Source organism: Peromyscus leucopus, chromosome 13 (assembly GCF_004664715.2).
Source record: "Peromyscus leucopus breed LL Stock chromosome 13, UCI_PerLeu_2.1, whole genome shotgun sequence".
NCBI classification, from domain to species: domain Eukaryota; kingdom Metazoa; phylum Chordata; class Mammalia; order Rodentia; family Cricetidae; genus Peromyscus; species Peromyscus leucopus.
In genome coordinates, this window is record NC_051074.1 from 4,124,567 (window position 1) to 4,140,880 (window position 16,314).

Genomic DNA, 16,314 nt, shown 5'->3' on the forward strand with positions numbered 1-16,314 from the left:
GATTAACTCCACATGCTTCAGAGAAACATGAAAGGGCAACAGCTGATGGATTTATATTGCTAGCTGCTCAGGGATAAAGTTCTTATTAACCAAATGACTATTGCCTAGCCTCTGTGAAGCTCCAGCAGAAGGCCAGATTCCAAGCCTCACATGAGGCTCTGGCTGACATCGAGGCCCACTGGACAGGAGGCCCTAAGAGCCAGATTCTGAGAGAGGCTGATGGTTCTACCAGGCCCTTCTGGAAAGGTCTCTAAAGAGTTTGCTTTGTGGTCATTCCTGTCTATACCCTGGCAAATGCTTTTTGAAAAATAATTGGATAAATCACAAGTTTTAATTTATCTGCTTCTATTTTCTTGGTTTAAGAATCATCTTTGCTAATTATGGGAATGGAAGAATGTCTTTCATAACCTGATAATGCTTTTTTTTTAATTTGAAGGAAGCAACGTTCAATATGGGTGTCTTGAGTTGAGTTCCTGGGAGAGCCAGGAAGGCATTCAGTAAGCCAAGAGATTCAGTAAGGCAAGCTTCCAGAAGCCTGTGAGGGTGCTGAAGGAAGAAGGCCAGCTTGTATGCCATCTTGATTTCCTGGTCTCACCTACCCCCAAGAGAGCACAGACTACCCCTCAGAGTTCAACCCCACCTGCTTCCAAGATATAGGCAGTGAGCTAGTCCCTGTGTAAGGACTGTGAGGAGCTGGGGCAGGAAGGTGGACTGCAGGGATCCCATAGACAAGGGAAAGGAAGGCAGAGCTTGGAGAGACACAGTGCCAGAACTCTACCCCGTCATTGGCGTAGAAGGAGTCACCTTCTATTTCTAACTTCTAGAAAATACTACCAATGTACTGCTTATTGGTTGTCATGTGAAAATAGCCCAAAGACTTACATTTATTCTCTCTAATAGCTTCTGTAGACCATGAAGCGAGTGGCTCTGTCTCTCGTGACCTTGTGGGCAAGCTGCTGGCTCGGTCTGCAGGCTTGCCTTCCAGGTTCATGGTTCCTGGCCCTGGCAGGAAGTCTCTGCCACCTCAGCCTTCCTCCCCATCAACAGGCCTTTCCCTGGGCTGCCACGGGAGCACACACACTGCCTTGCTGTGGTCGCCAGGGTTGACATATCTCAGGTCTTTATGTTATCAGAACAGTGACTAAGCTCCATCCGCTCTTATGGTCACCTACTCTTGGGGGTGAGCACTAGGCTGGGAGGCCAAGCTAAGGTGGGCTCCTGCGTGATTCTTTAGTTTTTGCCAGAAAGTAGTGAAGGCGACCAGTGGTGACATGGCCAGGAGCAGGCTGTCTCTTTAACCCCCTCAGGGAGTTGTGAGCTCTCCTGCCAGGTCCCTCCCATGGTCCTCTGCTATTTGATGGTCTGTCTTGAGTGGAGCCCCATCTCATTTCATTTTCTTATACACAGTTAGCTCTCTCTAGGCCAGGGCACCACAGGCTTTGCGGCACACACGTGACCTTGCAATCTGGCAAGACTTGAATCCTGGCATGGTCATTATCCACAGCCAAAATAGAGTATGCTATTATTCTCCACCGCAGAGTCGAGCTCTCAATTTAGAGGTTTGAGGACTGCATGATGGGCCGTGTCGGGATCCAGCACTGACAGCAATAATTACTCGAGTCAGAGAGAGAGGAAAAAAAAAAACAAAAGCAGGGAGTTCCTGCTTCCTCTCAGGGCTCTGTGTGCAGGCTGAACTCTGGAACCCCCAGGATGCCGAAGGCCACATTTGTTGCTCCTTTTGGTCTCTACAGCACTCCCCTGAATCTCTGACACATGACGGCCATCCCAAGACATTGGTTCAAGGGTGACGTCGGCAGTTCCCCCGTGGGTTCTTGTGCTGCAGGAAGAATGCTGCCCTTGGTGCATTGCTGCAGTCGGCGGAACGGGGGACTCTTGAGTGGCAGCGTTTCTTGAGGTTCTCACCACAGGCCCAGGACACAAGCTAGAATTACAGCTCCCTGTCCACGCTTCCACAAGAGGAGACGGCTTGAGGCAAAGAGCCAATGATCGGGTCCCTCTGTAGCCCAGATGCCTTTGCAGCCCAGGAAGACGATCTGAGTTCTCCTAGATGTAGGCTGTGGAGCCTTGAAGGGCAGCGGGGCTCTGGCAGGTGGAGGGGGTAGGAGGTGTTGGAGGTGAGGGGGTAGGAGGTGTTGGAGGTGAGGGGGTGGGACTGAAGCCTCAGCATTGTTTGCCTGGTGGTTAGGGCAGGCCTTTAAAAATATGAGTAGTAGCTGGTCATGGTGGTGCACACCTTCAATCCCAGATATGGCAGGCAGAGGCATGTGAGTTCAAGGCTAGCCTGGTCTACATAGGGAGTTCCAGACAAACCAAGGCTGCACAGTGAGACCCTATCTCAAGACACAAACAAAACCAACAGCAAGTGGTGCTGACAGGGTGGCTTAGGTACTTACTGAGCAAGTTCGAGGACTTGAGTTCAATCCCCCAGACCCCCTAAACAAGTCGAGTGTGACAGCATGTGCCTAGAATCCCAGTGCTGGGGAGCAGTGACAGAGGATTTCTGGAGTCTCAGCTGAGTTAGTGAGCCCCGGTTCTATGACAGATGCTGGAGAGAGATTAAGGAAGACACCCCAAATTAATGACCTGTAACCAGTGGGTCATCCTTAGCCACATATTGAGTTTAAGCCTTGCCTGAGCTACATAAGACCCTATTAAAAGCTGAAATTGACAATAAAAGCAGCCAGGGCACACCGAAGAGAGCCAGCAATCCCATGAGACACGTAACACGCATAAGAGCCATGCCGTTCTAAGGGTCATAGAGAAATCCAGGCTGCCGTGGCTTCGGGAGCCCCTCGCTGAATGAGCACTGCAGTATGGTTAGGACCCTGGGATGGAACATTCTTTTTTTGACCCCTCAGCGTAGGATGATACTTTCAGAGTTGTAAACTTTCTCTATCAGTGGTGTTGGCCTGGTTTTTGATTGCTTGGTTGGGGTTTTTTGTTTGTTTCTCCTTTTTTGTTTGGTTTTTGTTTTTTGTAACTTAGCTCCTGAGATTTCCATTCCCATGGATGGATGAAGCAGTGCGTTCTCCAAGCAGAGCTATGGAATCTGTGCTTGGTGGCTGCTGTATGTTCGAACCCTCTACTCGTTACTCTCACCAGACCTCCTCTACCGGGAAATGCTCCTCTTTTCTTTCCTTCTATGATGTTTGTTTTGGACGGGGTCTCTCTATGTAGCTCTGGCTACATAGTCCTGGGACTCACTCTGTAGACCAGGCTGTCCTTGAACTCTTACAGAGACCCACCTGGCTCTGCTTCCTGAGTGCTGGCATTAGAGGCGTGTGCCACCGTGCCAGGCTAATGAGCCTGTTTTCTGAGCCTGCCATCTTGCAAAGTGTTGAATCAGTGATCAGCTGCCTGGAACACTCTTCCTTTGACAAGGGGCTAGTGCACTGAATCCTGATGATGTTCAAATAGCTTTGACTTGAGCTAACTGCTCCTACACAACTAACATGCCAAAATAGTAAATAAAGCCGGAGGATGGTTGGCAGCACCCCTTTCTCTAAAATAAAAGATAGTTGCCGGGCGGTGGTGGCGCATGCCTTTAATCCCAGCACTCGGGAGGCAGAGCCAGGCGGATCTCTGTAAGTTCGAGGCCAGCCTGGACTACCAAGTGAGTTTCAGGAAAAGGCGCAAAACTACACAGAGAAACCCTGTCTCAAAAAAAACAAAAACAAAAACAAAAACAAAAAAAAAAAAGAAAAAAAAGAAAAAAGATAGTTAACTGTTGATATTGATATGCACGTCTTTATGAAGGTTTAAGAGGTAAGATCAAACTCCTCAAGCCTGCTGAGAGGGGTCTGCTCAGGGCTGAGTCCTCTCTCCACATTTGTTCTGTGTTAGCTCCCGGGAATATGAAGTTTCCTTCATGCGCATGTGTGGTGGCTAACACTGACTGTCATCCTGACAGAGTCTAGACTCTCCTAGTACACAACCCCCTGGTCATGTCCATGAGGAGTTATCTAGATTTCGTTAATTGGGATAGGACAACCCCTGTGGGCAGCATCATTCCTTAAACTGGGATCCTGGACTAAATAAAAAAACGAGAAAGTGAGTTGCGCATAAACATGCACGCCTCTTTTCTTCCTGACTGCAGACACAGTATGACCAACTGCCTCAAGCTTTTGCCGCCATGGACTGCACCTTCCAGCTCTAGCCAAAATAAACACTTCCTTAAGCTGCTTGTGTCTGGTACTTGGTCACAGCCATGAGGAAAGTCATTTCACTCAGTTGAAGATTTTATGTTTTCTATGATTTCTTGGAGACTTTGCACCTGGGGCAGGATACCTTGTTGAGCCCGGCATCTTTATAACTGTTACAAAGACTTGTCACTGTGGCTTCTAGGGCCTTCTCTGAGCACATCTGTAGTGCTGTGTGTGTGTGTGTGTGTGTGTGTGTGTGTGTGTATGTGTGTGTGTGTGTGTGTGTCCCTGCACTTCCTGGTTCGGACTCAGCTCTTACCTTTCTGCTTTTCTTTTTTTGAAAGGGAGTCTCACGTAGCCCAGGCTAGCTTCCAACTCACTATGCAGTCAAAGATGACCTTGAACTCCTGCCTCTGCCTCTGGAGGGCTGGGATTATAGAGTTGCTCCAGCATGCCTAGTTTATGCAGTATTGCTTGCCAGACAAACACTACCCCTGAGCTTCTACCCAGCCTGGACAATTATTACTAAATGGTAAAGGAATGAGTAAACCCATAGGCTGTGCCCTCCAGTCCTTTCCATTAGTTGTTGTAGTTCTCGGCCCCTGACTGTTTACCTACCATGCCTGGCTTAAGGTAGAGACAGCTAGAGAGCCCCGGTCACCTCCAGGTCACCCCTGAGGGATGTGTTTGACTTCCTAAAGAGGACAAGCACATCTCTTCAACATCAGCAAGAAGGGGGAAATTAGAAATGCTGTAAAGAAGACATAGCTGTCAGAAATATATGAAATTAGTAGCATAAGCTGTGAAATGTAAGTCACAGACTGTCTAAAAATAGGAAGATGTTCAGAGGTGAAACCCAGCCTCCCTCCAGACTCCACAGCCGAGGGCCTGGAATCTTCCGATGCTCTTGTCCTTTTTTCTGGAGGTCCACAGAAGGGGGCAATCCATTTGGGGAACTCAGCTTGAATCCACACAGACACATGGCATGGAGAAGACTGATTTGCATGTCCCTCGCTAGGCAAATGGTCTTCGCCTCAGCTGGCAGCAGAAGCATGGGCTGTCAGGCAGAGGATGAGCAGTCCTGTGCGCTGGACAGTTCATGTCAACCTGATGCAAGCTAAAGTCATCTGAAAGGCGGGAACCTCAATTTAAAAAAAATGCCTTCAAAAGATCTGGCTGTAGGCAAGCTTGTAGGGCATTTTCTTAGTTGGTGATTGATGAGGGAGGGGCCAGCCCATTGTGGACGATGCCACCCCTAGGCTGGTTGGTCCTGGGTCTATAAGAAAGCAGGCTGAGCAAGCCATGGGGAGCAAGCCAGCAAGCAGCACTCCTCCATGGCCTCTACATCAGTTCCTGCCTCCAGGTCCCTGCTGTTTGAGTTCCTGTCCTGACTTCTTTCAATGATGAACAAGTGATGTGGAAGTGTAAGCCAAATAAACCCTTTCCTCCTCACATTGCTTTTGGTCATGGTGTTTGATCACAGCAGTAGAAACCCTAACTCAGACACCTAGTTACTCAGAATGCCGAATCCCTGGGGCAGCCGCTAGACCATTCCTTGGTTCTAGGGACACTGTGACAGAGTTCTGTGAGAGTCCTGCTCTACTAGCCTTGGGCTCCTCCTAATCAGTTGGCATGGGTGTGTCTCTGAGACTTCAACCTCTGTTGGGAGCGTGCACGTGTTCAGCAATCATGTACAAGACTCACATGAGTCCCACTCGGGTGGGAACAAAGCCTGGCCTGGCCTACCTTCAAGCTTATATAATCAATGCCCTGTGGGTGGCCACGCTGGGCAGTCAGGGCTGATGGGCTCTGCCCAGCTCCTGGAAAAATCAGGTATGGCATCAAGGACCCGGGATCTGGACCACTTCCCTGCAGATCACGCCTGTTGCCTTTCCTTTTTAAGTTGGTTTTGTTTGTTTGTTTGCCTTTTTTTTTTTTTTAAATAAGCTTTAGGATGTAGCATGCACCAGACCCTGTGTTCTAGCCCAGCAATAATAAACAAACATTTTAAAAATCTTTCAAAACTGAACCTAATTAAAAAAAAAAACAAAACCTTTTTATTATGGAAAATTTCAGAGGCACTCAGACAGAGAAGCATGAGAATTCCTCAGACATGCACCCCCAAGCCCCAACAGGCCCCAGCTCAGGGCCCATGTTTTATCTCCACTTCCTCCCACTCCCTCCTCGGCCTGGATTATTTTGGAGCAAATGTTGGACATCATCTTGTCGCATCCAAAATACTCCAGAATGTCTCTCCAAAAGATGCAAAGACTTACACATGGCTGAAAAATAACTGTCATGCCATGAGATTGTCCAAGGAAATAAACAACCATTTGTTAACGTCATGAAATATCTGTCCAAAATTTCTTGTCTTTTAACACTCAACACCCTACCCCAACTCGAACACTCCCCCTATCCCCAACCCCCGGTCCACAGTTGTGCTGCTGAAAAGAGGAATTTTGAAAGAGTTTCTACGTAACTGGTTAATACTACTTCTTAAGTCTCTTGGGGCTTGTTTACACTTTTGCTGTATTTTATTTTAAGAAACTTTCTTACTGTAAAGACTCTTGTAGCAATAACCCAAACAAGCACCAATGAACAGCTGCCCCCGGGGGACTGTTTGTGCCACTTGTGTGTTTCCATGGAAACACAGTTTGGAATATGGAGCCTGGTCCTTGCCCAGCTTTAGAAATTCACACTCACAGCGCCACACTTGAGTCTTGGGTGGCACTGGAGAATTCACGGCAGTGGCTATGTTTGAGATCGATTAGTGGATGGTAGCCACAATGCTTGATAACCTCTCCACCTAGTCAAGCTACATAAGCAATAAGCCGTTGCTGGGAGTGGGCAGAAAGGGTGAGACTCTGGTGGTGTAGCATGGGGGACTCCAGGGTGCAGTTTTATGAGTTGTCACCCATGCTGGGACAGGATTTGCTGTGATGCTCTTGCCTGACGCACTTGTGTTCTTGAAGCAACCGCTCCCCCAGCTCCTACAAGAAACTCCAGTGAACTCACTGGATCACCACACTGGACTCTGGTCTGCCTTTACATCTGTGTCTCAGGTGAAGAGAGTCACACAACACGATTCTCACGATGATGTGTTAGAATCAGCTTGACAAAGAGAAGGGCCCCTCCAGTGTCCCTCTGCCACGACTGTGTGTCCCTCCTGCCACCTCGGCCAGCGTCACTGTTACTTCCGCTGCTCTATGGTACAGAAAGCATGCTGGGAAAACACGCTCGGGTGGGCTGCAGACAACGCTAGAACCTGGAGGGTAGGTATAGACCATGAAGATGCGACGCGAGTCCCATATCCACACCACCCACGCTTCTCAGAGCCTAGAGGTCTGTGGTTCTTAGGGCCATTCTGAAGACTCCAGTCCTCTAGTCTGCACCTTGAGCCTCTCCTCTTCCTATCTCCATCTGTGGCTTTTCAACTCATGCGCATTCCCTTTAGAGTTCTCTTGGGGGAGACCCGGAGCCTAGTTGATGACACTATATACACCGTGGGTTGCCTGGCTCTCCTTGACTTTTTTTTCTTTCTGAAAAGACTATTTTTGTGTCTGTGTGAATATATGTCACGTGTGTAGATACCTGCAGATGAAGAACAGGGCATCAGATAGACCCTGGGACTGGAGTTACAGGCAGTGGCGAGCCACCCTTTGTGGCTGCCTGAAGCCCAACCATCTCTTTACCACTGAGACATCTCTCTAGCCCCTCACTTTGGGTCTTGCAGACATAGGTCCCACTGATGAAGTGAGGATGGCTCATTAATCTTGCCCCCTGTTCCTTTAGCTAATCAGCATAGAGGCAGATACATGACCCAAAGGTCAACCAAGTTCTTTCACTTTACAGGTCTTTTTTCTCTAAGAAACGTAAAAGAACTTCTCATTGGCTGTGGAGAGCATGGGGAAGGGTCATGTTGGCAATGGCTGCTATTTAGGTGATGGGAAAATGGAGAAGAAGCTGGGCTGATAGGAGAATCAGGAGAACAGGGTAGTACACAGAGAAGCAGGGAGGAAGGCCCCAGAGAAGCTCATCAAATATTCCGCTGCTTCAGTTCCCATGAAGATGGGCTTCGCTTCTTAGACTTAGATTCTTTGGGATTCCAGGACTTTTCTATAATGAATCACTTGAGCAAGTCTGAATAGGTTTCTGATCTTCGCAATCAAAGCAGCCTGGGCCAGGGAACGAAACATGGATGTCTACTGTGGCTACTACAATTCAACTTTGCAGCCAAGGACTTCCTTGCCAGTGATGTATGGCAGGCAAAACAAGAGCCCCAGGGGTTAAAAAGAAACGAGACTGTATTCACAGTGGGTAAGAGTCTGTGTACAGAAAATCCAAAGTGATTTACAAACAGTGAATAAACAAATCGATCAAGGTCACAGAATACCAGATAAACTTATAAGAATGAGTTACATCTCCCCATCTAACCAAGATAATTGTATTTTTTATGCATTACCAATGTGTTTTGTTCACCAATAAATAAGTTAAAGAACAGACATACAAAATACTAGCATATAAAATAAGATAGAGCAGAGAAACAGCTATGGGCAGACTTAATTAAAATGCATATAAAGCCAGGCTGGAGAGATGGCCCAGTGGATAAAGCACTTTCTAGTCAAGCTTGAGGACTTGAGTTCAGGTCCCCAGAATCCATGGAAAGCCAGACACAGTAGTGCACATCTGTAATCCCAGTGTCTCCACGGAGAAGATGGAGACAGACAGGAGAATCCTCGCAAGCCGTCTTCACGGGGAGCTGTCGCTGCAGGCCAGCTAGCCCAGCTTACACAGCGGCGACAACAAGAGACCCCGCCTCAGACACGGCAGAAGGCAAGGACTGACACCCCAGTATGTCTTCTGACCCCCGCAGGAACACTGTAGTGCGCACGCTTAGAGTCACACGCGTGCTCAAGAAGACACATGCATATATGAACAACACACACAAGGACTAAAAATACATACGGATCAACGCTGGCTTAGTTTTTAAAACACTTAAATAGAGGGGTTATATGCATGACTAAATAAGTTGGGATGTATTCATGGGCTGAACAATTTAAGGAGTCAAGGATCCCCAAATTTATCTGTAATGATAATGCAATTTCAACTGCAAAATCCTAACAGACATATTTTTGAGAGTAGAAATTGACATCCTGATTCTAAAATGTATATGGGAACACACAACCTAAAATAGGCCTGTCTTTAAAAAGAAGGATGTAGGAGGGCTCACGCTACTAGATTTTAAGCACAAAGCTACAGAATTGAAGACAGTGTGGTACTGGCATAAGGATAGTCAATGGGATCAATGGAAGATCTAGAGACAAACCCACCTGTGTGTGCAGCGTGGTGGCTTTTTTTTAAAGCATCACCGAACTGGTCCTAGTGGCTCATACTTGTAACCCCAGCTCTCAGGGGGCTGAAGCAGGAGCACCATGAGTTTAAGGTCATTCTAGACTACGTAGTGAGTTCAAGGCCAGCATGGGTTATATAGTGTGAAACACACAAAAAATAAAAGTAAATGACAAGGCACGGATGTTATTCATTGACAAGAGCCAAAGGCAGTTTATGTAAACGGCGCTAAGGCATCTGGATAGCCATATGGACCGCAAGACAGAGATACAGAACTAGAGGTATGAATATCGATGGAAGTTAGATATCTGTTAGATAACAAATACAGTGATGAGCAATGAGAGAGCAATATTGGTAAGTTAATGTCATCGAAATAAAAAAATTATGCTCACTAAAAGACAGGAGGATTATGATACAAGGATAGAAATGTTTGCAATGCATATCTCAGGACAAGAGCCTTTTGTTTCATTTTGGATTTTTTTGAGCCAGGTCTCACTCTTAACCCAGATTGCCTTGGAACTCACTATGTAGGACAGGGTGGCCTTGAGTCCACTGTGATCCTCTTGCCTCTGTGTCCTGACTACTGGGACTAGCAGCATGATCACCATGCCTGGCTGAGCCATGGAATTTTTTATTTGACATACAAAGAACTACAAATATAAAAATAAATAAATGCCGAGCGGTGGTGGCGCATGCCTTTAATCCCAGCATTCGGGAGGCAGAGGCAGGCGGATCTCTGTGAGTTCGAGGCCAGCCTGGTCTACAGAGCGAGACCCAGGAAAGGCACCAAAGCTACACAGAGAAACCCTGTCTCGAAAAACCAAAAAATAAAAATAAATAAATAAATTAATTAATTAATTAATAAACAAACAAACAAGCAATGGGCAAATGACCTGAATGGGCACCACCCGAAAGGAAGTGGGGAGCCAAGAAGACCGGTGAGCCTCATGGTCGTCAGGGCCATCATATGTTAGAGCAGTACTGAGAAACCACAATGTATTAGAGTGAAAGCCAGGACACAGGGACAGAAACAGACCTGGCATGGAAAGATGCCTTTCCCAATGTCCTTGAACTCGAAGAACTGTCACACAACGTGGTTTTAGCCAATGAGATGTAAGCAGCGTCGGTGGGATGGCCTTCAAGGAGGCGTCTTATAAAGGCCGAGAGCTGACAGGGACCATTCACCCCTTCCATTTTCCTTCCTGAATTATAGCTGTGACGGCTGGAGCTCTGGAAGTCATCTTAACAGATGACAGAGTAGATTCTAGAAAGAGCCTAGATCCCTGAAGGCATGAAAGATCTTCAATAACCATCTTCAGACTTCATTTATACAGAACAAACTGGGTCATATGGCTTTTGGTTATAAAGAGTGTACTAAATAATTTTATGCCAATTTGACACAAACTAAAGTCATTTGAGAGGAGAGAAACTCAATTAAGAAAAATGCATCCAGGTCTGGAGAGATGGCTCAGTGGTTAAGAGCACTGGTCACACTTCTGGAGGACCCAGGTTCAATTCCCAGCACACACTTGGCTGCTCACATCTGTCTGTAGCTCCAGTCCTAGGGCTTCTGACACCCTCACACAAACATGCAATGAACATAAAATAAAATTGAAAAAAAAAAAGAAAGAAAGAAAAGAAAAAGAGGAAAATGCCTCCATAAGATCTGGCTGCAGGCAAGTCTGTAGGACATTTTCTTAATTAGTGATCAATGTGGGAGAGCCCAGCCCATGGTGGGTGATGCCATCCCCAGGATGGTGGTCTTGGATTCAGGCTGAGCAAGCCATTCAAGCAAGCCAGTAAGCAGCACCCCTCCATGGCCTCTGCATCAGCTCCTGCCTCCAGGTTCTTGCCCTGCTTGAGTTCTTGTCCTGACTTCCTTTGATGACAAACAGTAATCTGGAAGTGTAAAGCAAATAAACCTCCCCAGACTGCTTTCAGCCGATGTTTTATCAAGCCATAGTAACCCTAACTAAGTAGCTAAATTCAGTTCTAACTGGTACAATACCCAAGTGCCCTACAAACAAGAGTGCAATGAATAAATCAAAATCCCATCACACCAGGCACATGGTATGGCTGGCTGGTCCACATATGTGTAGAAAATGATTTAAAACACAGTGTTTGTGAGAAATGAGTAGACAGCAAATAGAATGAACAGTAAGGTATGTTTTGTGGAGAGAAAGCATGCATAAAATGCACAGGGAAAAAACCACAGGTGCAATTTATTAAAACCTCTCTAGGATGGTGGCACCATAATATTTTTCTTTTCTATCCCTCAGTGTATATAATATCCCCTAATTCCTATTTTGTGATAGAATAGATAGTTTTTACAAAAAGAAATTGTGGTTTTTTAAAAAAGCCACGCAAGCAACCAAGTCAATTAAAACAAGCAGCTGTGAGTGTAGTTCGGGGGGCAGCGTGGTCATCTAGCATGTGGGAGCCCTGGGTTTGATCCCCAGCACCACACCAACCTGGTGTGGTGGCGCAGACCTGCAATCCCAGCACTGAGGAGAGCGGCAGCAGGATCAGGAGGTCAAGTCCTGTTCAGCAGGAGAAAGCACTTGCCTTGAAAGCCAGACAACGTGAGTTCAATCCCAGGGACCCACAGTGGAAGGATAGAACTGCTTCTGAAAATGGCTTACACAGGAGCGCTCATGAGTGTGCGTGTGTGTGTGTGTGTGTGTGTGTGTGTGTGTGTGTGTGTGTGTCTGCGCGCAAAAATCATCTCTGGCTATATAGTGATTTCTTTTTTTTTTTGAGGCCAGCCCAGGGCTATATGAGACTTTGTTGCAAATTAAAACAAAATAACAACAATGACAAACAACTCCCTGTAGCTCTGGGAAGACTTGGTGGTGTGGGTACCGTCTCTGCTCTTCCGTCCCAGACCCGTCCAGGCTTACACAGCTCACCTGACTTCCTGGGCTCCTGCGACCCTCTGCGCTGCTGTTCTCCAGAGAGGCAATCCGCCCTGGGGCAGATTCGAGGCCAAGCGTTCATTTACAGACTTCCCACTTTCTGGCGAATCTGTGGCATTTAGAAAACAGAGCAAGTTAGAAAATATGTATCTCTCCCTTTTCAGGCAAATCCATGAGTGACAGTAGTGGCTGTCACCCCAAGAAGAAGGTAGATAGAGTGAGTGTGGCCCTTCCTCTCACTCCCTAAAGGGATATTTGCTATGCCTTGTTCAGTATTTGATGATCTGGGACGTCATTAGCATGGAGTTTATAACTATGATACCAGCAACTTCATGTATGTGTATACAGGCGTGGGCGGGGCGGCGCAGGCAGTGGGGGAAATGGGAGCAAAGGGGGTATTGGAAATACAGTATCAGTCTCACATGCAATCCTGGCTGACGTTTAGGGGATCACAAAGCTTCTGTTGTGAGCTCACTTTTCCAGCTGTCCCCCTCTCCACCCTGGTCTCAGACACAGCCCTGTGCCACCATCAGGTTTTGGATGAAATGTCCCCAGAGGCTCACATGTTGAAAGCTTTGTGTCCAGCTGGTGGCGCTCTTGGGAGCTGGTGGACACAGGAGGAGGTGGGGCCTGGGAAAGAAGCGGGTCATGGAGCTATCTCCTGGAAGGCTTATCTTTTCTTAGATCGTCCCTCCCTCCCTCTCAGCCTCTTCCTCACTCCCCCGACATACCGGGCACCATCTAGATACCCTGACTCATCTCTGGCCAAAGCAGTGGAGTCTGAAAACTCCGGACTGGGCCCTCTTGCAGCCGTGAACCCAAACGCACTCTTCCTCTTCCCAGCTGATTTATCTTGAGTATTTTGTTGTAACAATGGAAAGCTAATGAATATACTCAACTTTCCTCCCACCACAGAAGGACCCCTGTGGCCCCAGATCTGGAAGTGTGTACTTTTCTATCCACTGCACTCCTGCTCTGTCCCACAGGGCAGCAGCCACTGTCCACAGGTGGGTCTTGCATACTTGAGATATGGTTGGTGTGGCTGCAGAAATGCGTTTTCCGTTTTCATTCAGCTTAATTTAAACCCAAACGTGAAAACAGAGTGGCGGTTTGATGATGGGAAAACTAAGAATATTTGGAACAATTTGGGTATGTAAATTTACTTTTTTGACTGTACATTTTATGAGATCTAAATCCAGATCAAGTATTTATTTCCACTGAGGATTTGGCAAGTTAACACAAAGGGCTATGTTGTAAGACACTCGACAAATTTCAAAGACAGTGTACACAAAGGACCTAGCTCACTGATTAGTTATTTTTTTAAAGACAGGTCTCATCAAGTAGCCAGGTTAGCGTCAAACTCCCAGCCCTCCTGTCTAGTACTGGGATTATATATATACACATATGTACATATACATGCATGCACACACACACACACATATATGTATATGTATACACATATATATTGTGCCTGGGTCACTGATCATTTTTATACTGATTGTTAACTTTAGGATACAGGGCTAATGTTTTAGAAATATTATTGGGTTTTGGGGTTTTTGTTTGTTTGTTTTTGTTGAGACAGAGTTTCTCTGTGTATCCCTGGGTGTCCTGGAACTTGCTCTGTAGGCCAGGCTGGCCCCGAACTCAGAGATTTGCCTGCCTCTGTTTCCCGAGTGCTAGAACTAAAGGTGTGTGCCACCACCGCCCAGCATATTTTTGTATTTAGTAAGACATACCACTATAAGAAACCTTATTCATTTCTTTGTTACTAGACATCTTTTGGATTTACTCGTTTTCTGTGTATGAGTGTTTGGCCTGCATGTATGTATGTGCACCGCATGAAGGCCTGGTGCCCACAGAGGTCAGAAAAGGGCATCAGGTCCCCTGGATCTGGAGTTAAGGATGGCTGTGAGCCACCATGTGGGTTTAGGGAACTGAACCTGGGTCCTCTGCAAGAGCAGTAAGTGCTCCTAACCACTGAGCCATCCCTCCAGCCCCTCTTTGTAGCTTTTTAACGGCCACCAGAAGATTTAAGATGACATGTGTGGTGGGTGTTTGTTAGAGTCTCGTCTGGACTGCACAGTTCTTGTACTCCAGTGCCCATGTCCCAGAGCAGAAGAGGGTGGCAGATGCCCTGCAACTGGAGTTACAGGTGGTCGTGAGGTGACCAAGTGGGCACTAGGAGCCAGACCCAGGGCCTCTGGAAGAGCCAACAGCACTCTCAACCGCTGAGCATCCCTCCACCCCATACTTTGTTTGTTTGTTTGTTTGAGACAGGCTCTCCTGTTGGCCTGGAGCTTGCTAATTAGGCTAGGCTGTCTGGCCAGTTAGCTCCAGGGATCCTCCTGTCTGTCTCCCTAGTGCTGGGGTTACAAACACATGCCACGATGCCGGTGTTTTTACCTGGGTTCTAGGAATCGAACTCGGGTCTTCATGCTTACATGGCAAACACTTTACTGCCTGAACCATCTCCCGGGTCCCTGGGCTGCACAGTTCTCCTTTCTTTCTCTATCTGCACAGGTTTGGACTCACTAGAAGGATCTGGACCGTGGTTCGAGCTGTACCACGTGCTGGCTGTGTGATTTGGGGCAAATGACTCCGTCTCTCCTGGCCTCAGTTTTTTGTTGTTCTCTTGTTCTTTTGTTTTTTGAACTGTGCTGAGCACAGTCACACCATCTCTTCCATCTTCTCTCTGGCCATGTCCTTGTTCATCTTTTACGATTCATCTGCTGTGCGGTCTCCTTCATGCATCCTTTCCTGACTCCACCAGGCACGTCTCGTGTGGCTCTACCACCTTGACACACAGCTAGCAGAAAAGTGGCGTCACCATGGTGGTGTGGGTTCCTCAAGGGCAGGAGTTCCAGCTCTGTGTATGCCGGTTCACTCTTTGCTTTTGGTTTATGAACATGTTCAAACACACAGGGTAACACACAGACCTGAACACCAGCTGCTGCAACAGAGGTATCTTAGGCATTGCATCCCTATATTCTCTATGTGGACACAGGATTCTCTCAGTGTCTGCGGTAGATTGCAGACACAAATACTCCTAGCCTCAAGCGGTAGAGTCAGGGTGCCCCCTTTTCCTGGGCTGGCCCTGTGATGACCACATGAAGCTGAGTCCAGCCCTCCTGGTTTGAAAGTTTCTGCCCTGACTCTCCAGGATCCTCTGCCGTGTGAAAACTGATATCTAGACTTCAGGGGGATGAGATGTACGTGGAGTGCAGGCGAGCCTCCTAGCTGAGCCCTCAAGGGCAGAGATGACTGGAGAGTTGAGCCAGGTTGTCCCCACCTCTCAGCTCCATAAGCCACCAGCAGGCGGTGGAGATCAGGTACACTGGCTTAGTGAGGGGAGGCCCCCACCCAGCCCCATAATCAAGAGAAATGGCGGTGTGCCTTCCCGTATTGGGGTAGTTTGGCTTTAGGCTACAGAATAAACAGTGCAGCAGTGGTTCTCAACCTGTGGGTCACAACCCCTCTAGGCACTCAACCCTTCACAGGGGTCGCCTAAGACCATCAGAAAACACAGATATTTGCATTATGATTCATATCAGTAGCAAAATTACAGTTATGAGGTAGCCACAAAGGCAATTTTATGTTTGGGGGTCCCCACACCTGAGAAGCTGTATTAAAGGGTCGCAGCGTTAGGAAGGTTGAGAACCACTGCAATAATGAATATTTTTGAATAGTCACCAAAGCCTCTGGTCCCGAAACCGAGTTGTACCTCCAACACACTAGGGATGGCACATTTTCTGAGGACAGCTGCCATGCCCAGGCTTTAGGAAGCCATTCCATATTCTGCAATCCCAGCTCAGTCCTTTCACAGCCCTGTGGGCAGCCCCCACAGAAAGGTGTCCACAGCTGTGTCGTGCCCCACCGACAAAAGTTTC

General features: G+C 47.4%; 1 protein-coding gene across 2 annotated transcripts in view; it reads right to left on the minus strand.

Annotated features, from left to right (window-relative positions):
- Positions 1-16,314, minus strand: part of Ngef (neuronal guanine nucleotide exchange factor) — a 99,644-nt gene that overhangs the window by 51,952 nt on the left and 31,378 nt on the right. For both annotated transcript variants that reach the window (XM_037210067.1, XM_037210066.1), the window contains exon 3: positions 12,422-12,536. In XM_037210067.1, the coding sequence (XP_037065962.1) occupies positions 12,422-12,536 (115 nt within the window). The remainder of the gene's footprint in view (positions 1-12,421; positions 12,537-16,314) is intronic.